The sequence below is a fragment of the Rhinatrema bivittatum genome, unplaced genomic scaffold (assembly GCF_901001135.1).
Source record: "Rhinatrema bivittatum unplaced genomic scaffold, aRhiBiv1.1, whole genome shotgun sequence".
Classification (NCBI taxonomy): Eukaryota; Metazoa; Chordata; class Amphibia; order Gymnophiona; family Rhinatrematidae; genus Rhinatrema; species Rhinatrema bivittatum.
Window position 1 is genome coordinate 158,240 of NW_021820739.1, and position 16,042 is coordinate 174,281.

Consider the following 16,042-nt stretch of genomic DNA (forward strand, 5'->3'; position numbering starts at 1 on the left):
GTTATTGTGCTGTTAGCTTGCAGTGGGTTCTTCTTTTTTGTTTCTGTAATGGATACTGTTTATTTCTTCGTCGTGTTGACCTTTTTCTTGCGTCTGCGAGCAAGAATTTAGGCAACTACACGGGCAATAGCGATTAACCCTGCCAACAGAAGACTGGAAGAAGATAATGCAGATCACGCGGAGCAGGCCGAGGTAAGGAATGACTTTCGTTTTATTGAAATCTATTGTTCATTACGTCGACAATTTACCGTAGAACATTCCTTAATTTTGCTGCTTTTAATAGTGACGGTTTCCCCTTGAATGTTTCTTTTTCCGGCTTTTCAATACACGGTTTCCCCTTGAACGTTCCTTAATTTTGCGGCTTTTCAATACACGGTTTCCCCTTGAACATTCCTTTTTCCGGCTTTTCAATACACGGTTTATCCTTGAACATTCTTTAATTTTGCGGCTTTTAATACTATACTGTTCTTTAGTTCTGGGTCTGTTTGCAACTGTTTTGTAAGCTGGGGATGTGGTTGGTCTAACTGTGAGAAAACACCTTAGGGTCACAGCAGCAATATGTCTTATGTTCCTTACGTGTTATTCTGTTTCCAAGGCAGCCCGGAGCCATCTGACCCTTGAGGCAGCGTGTAATTCGGCCATGAACAACTATCCTAGGATTACCGGAGCCTGAAGTGGTGCGAAGATACCTTCTCAGCTCTAGAGCAATTGAGACCCTGTACCAGGACCTGCGCAATGATATAGATCCCGTTGCCTCTCGCAACCATGCTGTCCCGGGGCTGGTGAAACCTCTGTGTGCCTTGCATTTTTTTGTCACAGGAAGTTTCCAAAATACAGTCAGACTGGTTTGCGGGATGAATCAGTCCTCAGTCTCGTGGCACTTTGGACAAGTCTTGAGGGCTATGTTGAAACGCATTCGGAAGTATATTTATTTCCCAGTGGACCCAGTGCAACTGCAGGAGAACCAGCGTGGATTCTTCGACATAGCTGGGATGCCCAATGCATTGGGAGCAATAGACTGCACCCATATTGCACTTACCCCCAGCTCAGAACAGGAGAGTGCATTCTGCAATCGGAAGTCATTCCATTCAATGAATATGCAGGTGCTGTGTGATGCCTATCAATGAATCCTGAATGTATTTTTGAGGTTTCCGGGAGCTGCCATGATTCCTACATCCTTGCTCGTTCCTCGCTTGGAACCGATTTTCCAGAAGGGAAACACGGTGATGGCTGGTTGCTTGGTAAGTAACAGTAGGTAACCATAGTCTTGATAGAGAACCAGGTGGCATGGGGTAATGCACAAGAAGAAGTAAATTGCCTTATCCTAAAGTATTTTATTACTACAGTGGACCCTTAACTTACGAATTCACAATTCGTTCCAGAGGGCTGGCTGTAACTCAGGTTTCTTGTAAGTCAAGACTATTTTTTCCATAATAAATAATGGAAATACCTTTAATGCGTTCCGAACCTCCCAAAGCATCCCTTACCTAACATAATAAAAAAGGGTTGTATAATGTGTGTAATTACCAGAAACACCTATAATTTTCCTAGTGTACTCACCAAAAAGTTAAAAATGTGCCTAGCCTACCAGAAACAACAATTTCATACTGTACTCACCATTCTAGTTGACATCTTTGGCTTGCAGGAAGGGATAAGGGGGAGGATTCCCCCCTTCCCACCCCCTCAGAGCACATCTCTGGCCCCCAAAAACTCATTTCCTCCTTCCAGCATACTCATTCCTCCCCTCCTGATACCTTGCAGTAGCCAGCTGAATGCACTCCCTTTCTGCTGCTGCACAGAAGCTTCCTTGGTCACCAGTGATGCTGTTGCTTGTTGCAATGCCGTGCCGGGTCTGCCTACGTGCTCCTGTGAACATTTCCAGCTCTGGGTGCGCCTCAGATGGACAGGCCTCATCGGCAGCAGCAGCAGCCAATCACTGCAGCAGCAGAGCAGAAGTCCCACCCACCAAGCCAAAAAACCCACGATTGACAGGAAAAAACGCCCAATTAGAAGCAACCGAACGCACAAGCAGATACACATGGCCTTGGCCAGCATTCAGGTTATAACTCTGTCTCGCAGTTAGTTTTAGTTGTAGCTCAAAACTAAAATTTGGGTTGTAACTCAAGTTGTTTGTATGTCAAGCAGGTTGTAACTGGAGGGTACACTGTATTGTGTAGATATGTTTCTTGGTGTTTGTTTTGTCAGTGTCAAAGATGCTATATTTATTACCTTTGTTATAGGTGATGCTGAGTTCGGCTGTAAGCCGTGGTTGCTGACTCCGCTCCAGGCCCCGCACACCGTGGCGGAAAGACGATACAACGACGCACATACAAGCACTTGATCTGGCATCAAACGGACATTTGGTGTGCTGAAAGGTCGATTCAGATGCTTGGATTGGTCTGGTGGTGCCCTCCAGTACAGTGCTGAAAAGGTTGCATGCATTATTAGGGCCTGCTGCATGCTACATAACCTTGCCTTGTGCTTTGGCCTGGAAGTGGAGGTCCCAGAAAACTTCCCCCAGATCCACCTGAACAACCCGTTGCAGAAGTGGACAACACAGCGCGAGGCTCAGAGGTTCGCAGAAGGGTCATCGAGGAGTATTTTACAAGACGTCTTACAAATAACCCCTCTCCTAAGATATTTCTCAAATTGTTTTATATTGGGGTTGTAATTGGAGTCTGAGAAGCTCTAAAGGATCTTCAATTATTTTATGTTATCTTGCTTTTCTGACATCTTTATGGTTAATAAATAACGATTCTGCAGCTGAGTGTTTCTGTGGTTTAATGTAATTCCTTTAATCCAGAACTTCCCAAACTGTGGGTGGCTCAGGACCCCAACTGGGGTCACAAAACCTCCAGCTGCGGTCACAAATTCCTGAAAGGGCAGTCCTCTCCAGACATCACCAGCATGTGAAGTAGTGGAAATCAGCAGGGGATCTCTGAGCTGGCCTGCACTCTCAGGTCCTGCAATGGTGCCGCCCTCGCTTGAGTTTCCACACTAACAGGAAGCCATGTGTGAGGAGGGACTGGGGCCACTGCAGGGCCTGTGAGTTTTTACTGGCTTACAGGTCCTGTGCTGACTTTCATTACTAACGCTGCTGCCAGTTGCAGATCAACATCAGGCATTGGACCAGCCAATGGGGAAGAGTGGGAAGAGTGTGTACAGATCTGTGCAGGTTGTCACTTGTTCTCTATCCTCTCCCATCATCTCCCATGAGCTTACCTAAGAGAAAAATGTTGCCCCTGACATCAACCTGCCCTCTCTTCCCACTCGCTGTCATCCACTTATTGCCTGAGGCCAATTGAAAATGTTGCTGCTGGTCCTATTCAAGGGGATGATTGGATGGGAGCTGTTTGCAGGGAGGGATCAGATGCTGGAAGGGTTTGAGGGTTGGATCCGTGGGAGAGGGATTGGCTGTGGAAGGTGAGAAAAAGGGATGGAAGAGAGGAGCTAGGGGTGAGAGTATCAACTGGGGAGGGATATGAGAAAATACAGAGGAAGGGGATGACAGATGATCAACTGGGTGTTAGAACTCATAAGTCAGTGGACCCTTGGCCCGCAGTGAGAGATGGTACCACCCACGGGGAGGAGCCCCATGGGGCCTCACTGTCGGGAGGTGATGTCAGCAGCTGCAGGTGACAGAGCAAAGAGAATGTAGAGAGAGGAATGTAGTTACAATGGCCAGAGTACATCCCCCTAGTGGTGAGGAGCCGGGCAGGCCCTGAGGCACAAGGATGCAGGCTGAGTGAGGAGGAGTGCCAAGGGGCGGAGCCACGGAGAGCATCCGCAAAAAGGAAGGACGTAGGCTTACCCGAGGAGTGGGGACGCCCAGGGGGTCTCTGGCAGTGATGGAGAGGGAGAGAGAGAGTGCTGCCCTGAGGAGCGGGGAGGGGGGGGGGGCGTGACACAGTCAGGAGACAGGAGCAGGGACACTGAGGAGTGGGTACCTGAGAGTGTCTCACGCCAGGAAGAACCAAAACCAGGAACAGATGTCGGTAGACAGATCCGAAGGATTCAGCAAGGAAGGAACTCATTGCCAAGTCGATTAGGCCAGGCCCCGATGGAGCTTAAGAGTCCAGGTTTACTGATGTCATCATGGATCGAGCAGAAAAAGCTTCCTTTTTTTGATCTTTGGTAATGTTTAAGGGTTCCTGGGTACTCTGGGTGACTACATCCCTTTCAGACGTCACCTCATTTTCTACTGCTGGAGCTCCTTTATTAGCCAATGCAGAAAAGGTATCATGTAAGGGTAACAGAGAGTGGGTGCCTCTTCATCCCAGGCCTCATTCTGCCAGAGCCCACTGTAATCAATTTATTCCTGGGTTTCTGAATCCTCTGTAGGAGCTAGAGGAGATATTCTGGATGCTAAAAGAAAGGGGAGGATCTTTGAAAGCTGAACAATTCCTCTTTCAGATGAGTCACCTGCTTTTTCATTGCAGACAACTGAAAGAAAATTGGACACTCCTTAAGTCTCTAAATGGTAGACCTTAGGGCTTAAGCACCACAATTGTTACATTGAATAAAAGACAACTTTTGTAGATTCCAGCCTCTTTTTTTTAAATACACACTAGCAAGGATTCAAAGGACGCTATCAAGCTAGGACAAATATATCAAGATTTCAAACCAAGGAAAAACACAGAAATGCAGAAGAATAGAACAATGTCAGCAGGAAATCATTCTATATTAGGGCTAGCAAATTAATATTCAACAGATCTGGCCACACGTTCAGTAGACCAGATGGGCTTGCGGTTCATACCCACTTTTATTTTCTTTGTTTCAATTAAATACAGCACACAGCACTAGAAGTATGCATCCCATGACACAAAACAAGGAATCCATAGATTGTTTCACTGTGTGATATATATTTTTCTGACTCTGTATTGCTTGAGTGCAAAAAAAAAGTATAATTGCGGGACAAAATTAATTTGAGATGAGCTTTACCACCATACTAAGATATATATATTAAAAGCTTTACATAATTCATAATTTAGTGGGAGCAAAATGATGTCAGATCCTTGTGTTAACTAATACTGTGTATGTTATGTTGGAAGGATATGATTAAGAGATTCAAACACTTTAGGTGAGATAATCAAATTTGCAGATGACACAAAATTGTTCAGAGTAGTTACATCACAAGCAGATTGTGATAAATTGCAGGAAGACCTTGTGAGACTGGAAAATTGGGCATCCAAATGGCAGATGAAATTTAATGTGGATAAGTGCAAGGTGATGCATATAGGGAAAAATAACCCATGCTATAATTACACAATGTTGGGTTCCATATTAGGTGCTACAACCCAAGAAAGAGATCAGGTGTCATAGTGGATAACACACTGAAATCGTCGGCTCAGTGTGCTGCGGCAGTCAAAAAAGCAAACAGAATGTTGGGAATTATTAGAAAGGGAATGGTGAACAAAACGGAAAATGTCATAATGCCTCTGTATCGCTCCATGGTGAGACCGCACCTTGAATACTGTGTACAATTCTGGTCGTCGCATCTCAAAAAAGATATAATTGTGATGGAGAAGGTACAGAGAAGGGCAACCAAAATGATAAGGGGAATGGAACAGCTCCCCTATGAGGAAAGACTAAAGAGGTTAGGACTTTTCAGCTTGGAGAAGAGACGGCTGAGGGGGGATATGATAGAGGTGTTTAAAATCATGAGAGGTCTAGAACGGGTAGATGTGAATAGGTTATTTACTCTTTCGGATAGTAGAAAGACTAGGGGGCACTCCATGAAGTTAGCATGTGGCACATTTAAAACTAATCGGAGAAAGTTCTTTTTTACTCAACGCACAATTAAACTCTGGAATTTGTTGCCAGAGGATGTGGTTAGTGCAGTTAGTATAGCTGGGTTTAAAAAAGGATTGGATAAGTTCTTGGAGGAGAAGTCCATCACCTGCTATTAAGTTCACCTAGAGAATAGCCACTGCCATTAGCAATGGTAACATGGAATAGACTTAGTTTTTGGGTACTTGCCAGGTTCTTATGGCCTGGATTGGCCACTGTTGGAAACAGGATGCTGGACTTGATGTACCCTTGGTCTGACCCAGTATGGCATATTCTTATGTTCTTATGTTCTTAGAGAATGACACTGTGCACAGAGCTCAGATACAGCAGTTAAGATACTGCTCATGGTCCTTCTGCACCACCAGGTTGATCAAGAGAGGGATAGGCTGAGGTTTTCACTGTTCTAAATGAACACATCTGCTGGCAGAAAAAAGGTAAACTTAAATGGTCTGATTCTTCCTGCGGTTGATGACTGAAACTAAAGAAATAGTGTGAATATAGCAAAATTATAGCGATACAGTATGCTGGATGGGAAATCCCAGGAGCAACATGTTAAGTAATTTTATGGAAAAAGGTCTCTCACAGAGTGGAGCAAAGCTGGCAACAGTCCCTTAATGACAACCCCAGCAGTGCATCTCTGTAAATGTATAAAGTGTAGTTAATACCAGTGGAGTGAACAGAGATTCCCAGACCGACAGGGAAAGTAGCTGAGACAAGCAAATGGGACTTCCGTTTTTTTAGTCATTGAAAATGCATTGGGGAAGGCGACATTCTCTCTCTCTCTCTCTCCCAAGTTTCGTGCATTTGTAAATATTTTGCAAACCCTTAAATAGCTTCTCTTTCCTACAGATGATCAAGACTGCAGACCTTGATCCAAGGCACAATTATGTGCTTGGTTTCCACCCGCATGGGGTTCTGGTAGCCGGGGCTTTTGTCAATTTCTGCACCGACGCAACAGGCTTTCGCACTCTGTTCCCAGGAATGACTCCTTACCTGCTGATGCTGCCTCTCTGGTTCAGAGCGCCGTTCTTCAGGGATTACATTATGTGTGGAGGTAAAAAAAAAAAATCTATGCACAGTTCAAACAGAGTTAAATTAAGTCCAAAATATAAACACCACTGGTAAGCTGAACAACCTGGTGTTTTTCGGGGGATAAGCATGGAGAAGGCAGGTGAGGGCCAGAAAAATAGTCAGAAAAGGGGGCAACAAGAAGACCAGGAAGAATAGGTGAGAAATTAAATTATGAATAGAGAAAAAGAGGCTGCTGGTAAGAAGGAATGAGAACTTGAGAAGACAGATGAGAGAGATACAAAGTCCGCCTATCGGTATGAGGTCTGTGGTTTTGCATTAAGAAATATTTTGAAGTTTCAGTTGAATTGACTTGAGATTGTTTGCTTTTGGTTGTCTCTCCAATTTTTGGGATTTTGTGTTTTTAAATAATTTTTGGGACTGACAAAACAGCAAGGAAGGCTGCTTAATAAAGCCCTGAGAGCAGAAATACACAATAAGCAGCCAGATGTCCAATCTGTGAAAATTTATTGTGTGGAATCAAAATATGAAATGAGCCCGACTCCAGCTAAATCTTCATCAAAATGTTGTAAGTGTAACCTATGAACGGTACCTGATATTACTCGCAACATTTAAAAACCGACACGATGTTCAGCAGCACTTTCAGCAGATAAAATGCTCCGGATTTCAGCAGTACAAAATCACTGTGATCATGAATAGATCACAGTGATTTTGTACTGCTGAAATCCGGAGCATTTTATCTGCTGAAAGTGCTGCTGAACATCGTGTCGGTTTTTAAATGTTGCGAGTAATATCAGGTACCGTTCATAGGTTACACTTACAACATTTTGATGAAGATTTAGCATTTACATATGCAAATACCCCTGATGCAGCCCTATTGAAAGAGGGTGAAACTCGGCTGGAGTCGGGCTCATTTCATATTTTGATTCCACACAATAAATTTTCACAGATTGGACATCTGGCTGCTTATTTTAAATAATTTTTGCCACATGACAAAAAAACAACACAGATCAACATGTCCAGATATTTCACAAGAACCAATACTTTTGCGGAATCAAGCGCCATTATATGGGAATGGCTTTCTTTTAAAATGATTTTTTTTTACCGTGACTGTGAAAACTGCTACCTACTGAATTTCTGTATTCCTGGATCAGTCCTCTGATCAGTTTCTGTTGCTATCAGCCTTCAATTGTAGGTACTGTAATTTTTTTTTTTTTTGTCTCTCTCCAGCTTGGCCATCCCATCAATGGTCCTTGGCCAAGAGACACAGGCTGCAGCTCTCTTCAGAGCCTGGGGCAAGAGCGCTGTATAACTGGACAGTAGGTTTGGCTATAGCACAATGGTCAGAGCCACTCCCTTTCGGGGGCTGCTGCCACAGAATCCCCAGCTTTGGTTGAACCTAGGAGCAGGAACTGGGTCTGGAAGTTGAACCCAGACCTCCCAGAAGGCTGCTCATCTGTGCAAGTGATCGACGTGTTAAGAAACATGAGAAGAAGCTGGGGCCTTATCTGGTGCTGCAGGGATGCAACAGACAAGACTAAATATTAACACAGAGGAACTCTCTCATAGTAAACTCATGTTTTTAATGAGTTATGTACTCAGAAATGTGCTCCAACAGGAAAATATAGTAACATAAAGGTTCATATTCAGAACCCATTTAGACGTAATAGCTATCCAACTAAATGAGTTATCTGGCTTTATTCAGTCTTTATCCAGCTAAATTCTAGCTGGCTAATTAGTTAGGTGGATAGAATTTAGCCAGAAAAGTTAGAGGCAGTTCAGGGATGTAACTGGGAGGAGCAGAGTTAGAGGTTAAGTTAACCGGCTAATTCCAATATTCAGAATTAGCCGGATAACTTAGCCAGCTAAGTCTGGTCAAGTCAAAGAACTGCCCTAAATTTAACCGGCTAACTAATTAACGGAGTTATTTTCCAACCCGCGAAAAGACATTATCGCGTGCATTAAGGCCTTATCGCGGTGGAAGCATTCAAATTAGGTGGAGAACATAAGAACATAAGAGGGGAGGAGTTAGGGAGGGGATTAGGGAAATAGGCTGGCGGCACCGCTGCCGGCGATAATGTTTAGAACATGTTGTGTTTGGGGCGTTGTGGACCCTTGGTCGCTGTGGAGATGACTCCACCCACGGGGAGGGGCCCCGTGGGGAACCACAGCAATAGGCTGACCTCAGAGAGCAGACACTAGGAGATGGAAAGATTTATTGTACTGCTGTAGATAGATGGTATGATGCAGGAAGGTAAGGCACTGATGTCCGCAAGGTGCCTATATGTTCAGCAGTCTCTGATGTAGAAGTCTCACCCAGAGGTCCTAGATAGCTAACAACCCACGGTGCAGGCAACGCCAAGCCTGGTGGGTGGAGTTGGAGTACCGGATAGTAGAGGTACTCACAGGACCATAGTGCAGGCATCTTCCTGGTGATGAAGATGGTGGGAGCAAAGGTCCAAGGTGCAGGATACACAGACTGGTAGGCCCTCGAGGAGCGAGTACCTGATAGTCCAATCCTGAAAGTAGAAGAGAGAGAGAGACCCCCGAGGATCGGTTGTCTTAGAAAAAACCCCGAAGGGTTGTTGGAAGCGAGAGACCCCCGAGGAGCAGGTGTCTAGAGCTTCGTGAGGAGCGAGATCCCCGAAGGGTAGCGAGGCATCTAAGCAAGCAGCTTAGAGCGGTCAGAGAAGCTTGAACTGAAGCCCTTGCTAACTCAAAGGTGGTAGCATAGTGTAGGCTTTAAATACCTAGATGTATTGACGTCAAGCGGTGGGGACGCCCCCAAGGTTCCCGCCATGACGTGTATTTGAGCGTAGGCAGCGTGCGCGCGTGCGGCCTAGGAGGCCGCGGGAAGGAGCATGGTGGACTGGAAAGCCCATGCTGAGTTGGAGATGCTGAGGGTTTCGGCACTCGGTACCGGAGGCAGCCATCTTGCCCAAGGAGGAGGAAAAGGGTAGAAAAGAGGTAAGGCAGAGCGGTCGCAGCCATCTGCGACCGACGGACACAACAGAACGTTATTGCCGGCAGTAGCGCAGGAAATAGCACCACCTTTTACGGTGGCGCTATGCCCGCGATAGTGTGCAGCATGGCCGCATCGCGGCAGGCGAAACCGCACCACCGTGGTGCGGCCAGCTGCAGGCTATCACCCAAACGCCCCCTTCTTTGCCCCCTTTTACCACCATTGCAGAATGACGAATCCTGGCCTAAGATAGCCAGCTATATTCAGTAGTGTGACTGCACTGTTGAATAAGCCTCCACAGTTAGCCGGATACGTTTATCCGGCTAACTTTGCTATCCGAACTGTGTCTGAATATAGACATCCTAGTGAATGAAGGCAGATAAAGACAAAATTGTCCATCCATTCTGCCCAGCAATTTTATTTGAGTAGTAACAACTGCCACATCACACAGGTTACCTGCAAGCTGAAATGTGAGCCAGCAGGAATCCTCTACATTTTTCCCCATACCCTTTTGAATTCCATTGCTGTCCTTGTACACATCTGAAGGTCTGTATCTTATCTCTCCTGACTCTCCTCTCTTCCAGAGTATACATTACTGAGGTCCTTCAGTCTCATCTCATACAGCTTTCCATTCAGACCCCACACCATTTTGGTCACCTTTCTGTGGACCATTTCTATTCTGTCTCCAGAACTGAATCCGACTTCACCAAGGATCTGTATAGCAGTATTATCACCTCCTTTTTGTGCTGGTTAAGCCTCTTTCTATGCATCCCTCTGGCCTTAGCCACTCCCTTGAGGCTGCATCAACCACACCGCGGTACAAAGGGCTCGCACACCCGCTACCCTTCACAGTTACATTTACCACTACTCGCTGGCCTCTGTCAGTCAGCCAATTTGTAATCCATTTCACTACCTTGGGGCCCACTCCCAGACTACTATGCAGGACCGTATTGAAAACCCTGAAATCCAAGTACTGTAAACCACCTCAATTGCTGTCCCTTGATTCAGTTCTCTAGCCACCCAATCAAAGAAATCAGATTAGTTTGCTAGGGCCTTCCGCTGGTAAAACCGTGTTGTCTCGGATCCTGTAACTCATTGGATTGCAGATAGTTCATTATGGTTTCCTTTCAGCAGTCTCTACATTGATTGTCCCACCACCGAGGTAAGGCTATCCGGCCTGTAGTTACCAGCCTCCTTCCTGTTGCCATTTTTGTGAAGCGGGACCACAACTGCCCTTCTCCAGTCCTGCTGTTCTGCTCCCTTCTCCGAGTATCTATTGGGCAGGTCCTTCAGACTTCTTGGAGCTCTTTAGGTATCCTAGGATGCATCCTGTCCAGCCCCCGAGGCCGTGTCCACTTTCATTTTGCCTAGTTCCTCCCAAACACTCTCTTTTGCAAATGGGAATGTATCTACCCCACTCTTATCTGCGCTCTTGCTAGCCAGCAACGATCCTTCTCCAGTGTCTTCCTTAGTGAAAACTGAAGTAACTATTAATAACTTCTGCTGTTTCTTCGTCTTTCTCCACACCTTGCTCCTTGTCTCTTTTCAATCTTCAATACCTCTTCTGGTCTTCTTCCTTTCTCTAACATATGTGAAAAATGTTTTGTCACCACGCCCTACCTCTTCAATGATCTTTTCTTCCACTCGAGCTTTTGCAATCCTGATTTCATTCCTCGCTTCCTTCAGCTTCACCCGATATTCTTGCCTATATTCCATTTTTTGAGTTCCCTTGTGCTTTTTCAATGCCGATCTTTTTGCCTTTATTTTCTCAGCCACCACCTCGCATGCCTCTCATTTACATTTGAAATATTTTAAAACGTGGAAAAGAAGTATAATCAATTGGACAAACGTTGCAAAAATGCATTCATGCTTAATACAGCCTATCATATCTCCTTTGATAATTAGGTGCAATTTTCAGGATGGGTCCATTTCTTTCATTGATTTAGGGTCAACATGGAATCGGCTTGTACAAATAATTAGGTTCAAACAAAATGCACCGCTTTTGATTATTTATCGTGGCTTCTATCCCGTAAGATATGGAAGCACAAACAATTACACCCAGGGGTAAATCTGAACAAGGCAGATAAGCCTTCCTGAAGAACTGGGCTCGAAAAGGCTTTCAGCAGCATGAGAGACACTATCGTGGGCTGAATGTCGCCAGATGTGCGGTCCGAATATCTGCAGAACGCAGGCCTGTAACGGGAGACCCGCTTCCTCCCAGCCAGCAGCACATCAAGAAACTAACAATTGCAAAGCTTGGGTTAAAAAAGGCTGGCATTGTAACACTCCACTCATTACAGACAAACAAACCAAACCCCCCAAAAAAACCAAAAACCCAACAGTACATTTGCAGTACAAGTGGATGCGAAAAAGAAAAAAAAAAGGAGAGAAAATCAAAATCAATGTTTCTTGCCAGTAGCAAGGTGCAGCAGCAGCCTCATAGGTAATGTGAGAAAATATTTCTTCATGTCAAGGGTGGCGGTGGAGTCGTAGAAGGGCCCCTCGGGGGGAGGTGATGGAAGCTTGGGTTGAGCGCTGAGGATTTTTAGCAGCAGAAAAAAAATTAAATTAAATTAAAAAAAGTGAAGGGAAAACCAGCGATCAACAAGGGGGTCTCTGGCACTGCGCCAGGACGCAGAGTGGGCAGGCCGGACGGGCCTCGGGTTCGCTGTCTCCGCGTGCTCCGTGGATTTTTCTAACTTTCAGTTTCTCCGGGCAGGTCTGATTCCGTCTGACCGAGACAGCGCCGCTCACCTGCTGAGGAGGGAGGGAGGCGGCAACGCGGTGGTCATAGTAATCGGAGGAGCGCCGGAGTCCCTGGACGCCAGGCCCGGGGCCTTCACGCTGCTGCTGAGGAGCAGGAAGGGCTTTGTCAAGCTGGCCATCGAGCACGGGTAACTCCGTTAGCCCTCATGGGTTTTCCTGGCATTTCTCCTGCCGCTGCGTTGGTGTCGGTGCGTTGCAAGCGCCTTCCAAAAGCAGGCGTGGTCAGGCAAAAGCGAATATGAAGGGTCAAACGGCGGCACTAGGAATAAGTCTTTATGTAAATGGTACAATGTAAATAAATGTTCTGCTCTTTTACCTTCCAGGTTTTCCAATGTATCCCCCACTGCTCTCCCCCTAACCCTATCCCCTTTGCCGAGCCGGCTTTTGCCTCCCACTGTTTTTCTCCACGAAAAGATTTAAACATTTAGGGGTAGATTTTGAAAGGTTGCGCACGTATGATACGGGGGTTGCGCGCGTAAGATACGCGCGCAACCCCCGAAAACCTACCTCTGCCTTCTCCTGCGCGCACCGAGCCTATCTTGCATAGGCTTGGCAGCGCGCACAAGCCCCGGGACGCGCGTATGTCCTGGGGCTTCGAATAAGGGGCTGGCCGGGGGCATGGCCGGGGGCGTGGTGGCGGGCTGGGGGCATGGCGGTGGTCCGTGGGCGATCCGTGGACGGAGGCGTGACGGCAGTCTGGGGGCGGGGCCGAGTGCTTGCGCAGGGCCGAGTGCTTGCGCGAACAAATCTGCGCCCTCGCGTAAGTTTAAAGATTTGCCCCTAAGGGGTAGATTTTTAAAGTTATGTGCAGGCGTAGATTTGTTCGCGCAACCCGGCGCGAACAAATCTATGCCCGATTTTATAACATGCACGTGCTGCCGCGCGCATGTTATAAAATCCAGGGTTGGCGCGCGCAGTGGGGGTGCACAATTGTGCAATCTGCGCGCGCCGAGCTGTGCAGCCTGCTTCCGTCCTCTCCGAGGCCGCTCCGAAATCGGAGCGGCCTCGGAGGGAACTTTTTTTAAGGTCACCCCCCCCCCACCTTCCCCTCCTTTCTCCTACCTAACCCACCCCCCAGCCCTAACTAAATACCCCCCACCTTTGTGCAGAAAGTTACGCCTGCCTGAGGCAGGCGTAAGTTGCGCGTGCCGGCGGGCTACCAGCGTGCCATTCCCCGGCCCAGGGGCTGATTCGGAGGCCTCGGTCACGACCCCGCCCCCAGACCGCCCCCGAATGCCGTGCCGCCCCCGACACGCCCCCCCCCAAGCGAAGCCCCAGGACACACGTGCCGGCGCACAAGTCCCCTGCGCGTGTAAATCCGAATGGATTTACACGCGCAGGGCTTTTAAAATCTGCCCCTATGGTAACACTTTTTTTTTTTTTTTTTTAAGGCAAAGGAGAAGTCAGAAAGTGCCAAGACTGAAATTTCTTTTAATTCTCTTTCAGTTTATATAAGTGGCTATGCCAGCCCTGACCCCGCCCTGACCCCGCCGTGTGTAGACGTGAACCTAGGATGAACGTTGCCGCTCCCCGTGCACAGTATTCTGCAGCAGGGCGTTTGCCGCGCTGTTCTTAATACGTCTTTCTGTGCCGTGGAGTAATTCTGCATTTATTTCCCGCCTCACAGGGCATCGCTGGTCCCCGTGTTCTCCTTTGGAGAAAATGAGCTTTTTGACCAGGTGGAGAATCCCAAGGGTTCCTGGCTGAGGAGGGCGCAGGAGCGGCTTCAGAAGATTATGGGGGTCGCGCTCCCCCTTTTCCACGCTCGGGGCATAATTCAGTACAGCTTTGGGCTGCTCCCGTACAGAAAACCGATTTTCACCGTGGGTGAGTGTTGCTGCGGCCCGAGGGATTCTAGGCTGGGCCTGGTGGGTACCAAGCCACTGGCACTGGTGAAAAGCTCCGTGAACTTTAAAAAACGACTTTCGAAATGGAAACGGGGAAGGTTTTGCTCGGCCCGGCTATGGAGCCGCGCCGTCATAATGATTACGCGTGGACCTTTCAGAGCAGCTAAATTCAAACCGGTCGCATACGACGGCAACAAGCTTGCGCTGACGTTTGCCCAACGTGAGCATTTCAGGTTATTGCTAGGAGGGCAATACATTTTGTCATTCGATAAAAACAAAGTCACTTTAGGTGGGGATATTTAAGGCTTGCTCGGCCAGCATTTTCTAGCTAGCGGTCACAGGCTGTATTGGAAAACTGAGCGTGTTTAGCTTCCTGGTAAAAGGCTCCATTAGCAGAAACCTCGGCATTCAGAAGCACTTAAAGGTCAGTCCATGTCAGTGTTACAGTTTCCCCTTCCCGTGCCGGCCACATAGAGATTCAGAACCGGCCCCGCCGTCGCCACCAGTGGCTATCTGTGTCCTTCCAGGTTCACCAGTTGTTGGTTAAAAAAAAGGGCGAGGGTTAAAAACACCATTGTTTGAAATATTTCTTCTTTTAGTAACCATCAGAAACAAAATTTGAATGGCATAAAGTGCTACTTGTGATTTTGCTTCAAATGAATTCTGCTTCTGTGACATGAATTCATGAACGAGCCACAACAACAGAGCAGAACTAGATTACACTGATGAGCAGAGCTGGAACTAGATTACACTGATTTAGATTTTTTTGGTGTTTTTTTTTATTCAGGAAATATGATATGCTATTGCTTTAAAAGTTGCCAGCTAGTTTTAATTTTATGCGATAACAGCAATAACAGAAACCAAAGGTCACCATATAGTTTTGAGATGTATCTGCTTCCACAGCAGTAAACAAAAAACATGGATGGGGGACGAATCAGGACTTAGAAATGTCCCCTTACATTTACCTTAATTGCAGTATATCACTTACATATAAATGTCTCGACACTTCCTCCAGCGGGTGCGTTTTGATAATGATCCAGTCGAACAAATGTCAAAAAAAGGCAAAAGCAAACACTATAAGCCATGCAAAGACACGAACCCGTTTCCAGGGCTTGGTGGCAAAGATGTGCCGGGCTCCCAAGTCCAAGTGCATTTCCAAAAGAGTCAGGGCTGTTCAAGCCTGTTGAGAAGGGGCCGTGCCCAGGATGACCCCGGGACAGCAGATCTGTCCCCTGTTAGAAGCAGGAAGGCACAGAATGGTTCAGAGTCAGAGAAGGCTCCCCAGTCCCTGCCAGTCCTCCATCAGCATGGGGACCCAGTCACCCAGGGTAATAATAGTTAAGGAAAGGTGGGGGGGATAAGCAAATAAAAAAAATAAAATACAATATTTTCATTTGAAGCAACTTCCTGCTTCAGATTTTCAGAACAGCCACGTACAAAGAATTTAGTCCCCCCAAAAAACATCCAAGGCAGTTCGTATCTTTTGCTCATTTTTCCAACCCGTAAACTCTTCCATATGGTCTAAATACTTGCATTGAGTCCAACATGACTTCTAGAGTTTTTTTACCCAAGGAAAACTGTAGTCAGTCACTGGCAGTGAAAATATTAAGCAGAGCTGGAAGTAGATTACACTGATGAGCAGAGCAGA

At 46.7% G+C, this 16,042-nt stretch overlaps 1 protein-coding gene across 1 annotated transcript in view; it reads left to right on the forward strand.

Annotated features, from left to right (window-relative positions):
• LOC115082057 (2-acylglycerol O-acyltransferase 2-A-like) overlaps window positions 1-16,042 on the forward strand; it is a 76,026-nt gene that overhangs the window by 51,616 nt on the left and 8,368 nt on the right. The window contains exons 3-5 of the mRNA XM_029586320.1: window positions 6,640-6,844; window positions 12,501-12,675; window positions 14,175-14,374. Coding sequence (XP_029442180.1) covers window positions 6,640-6,844; window positions 12,501-12,675; window positions 14,175-14,374 — 580 coding nt within the window. The remainder of the gene's footprint in view (window positions 1-6,639; window positions 6,845-12,500; window positions 12,676-14,174; window positions 14,375-16,042) is intronic.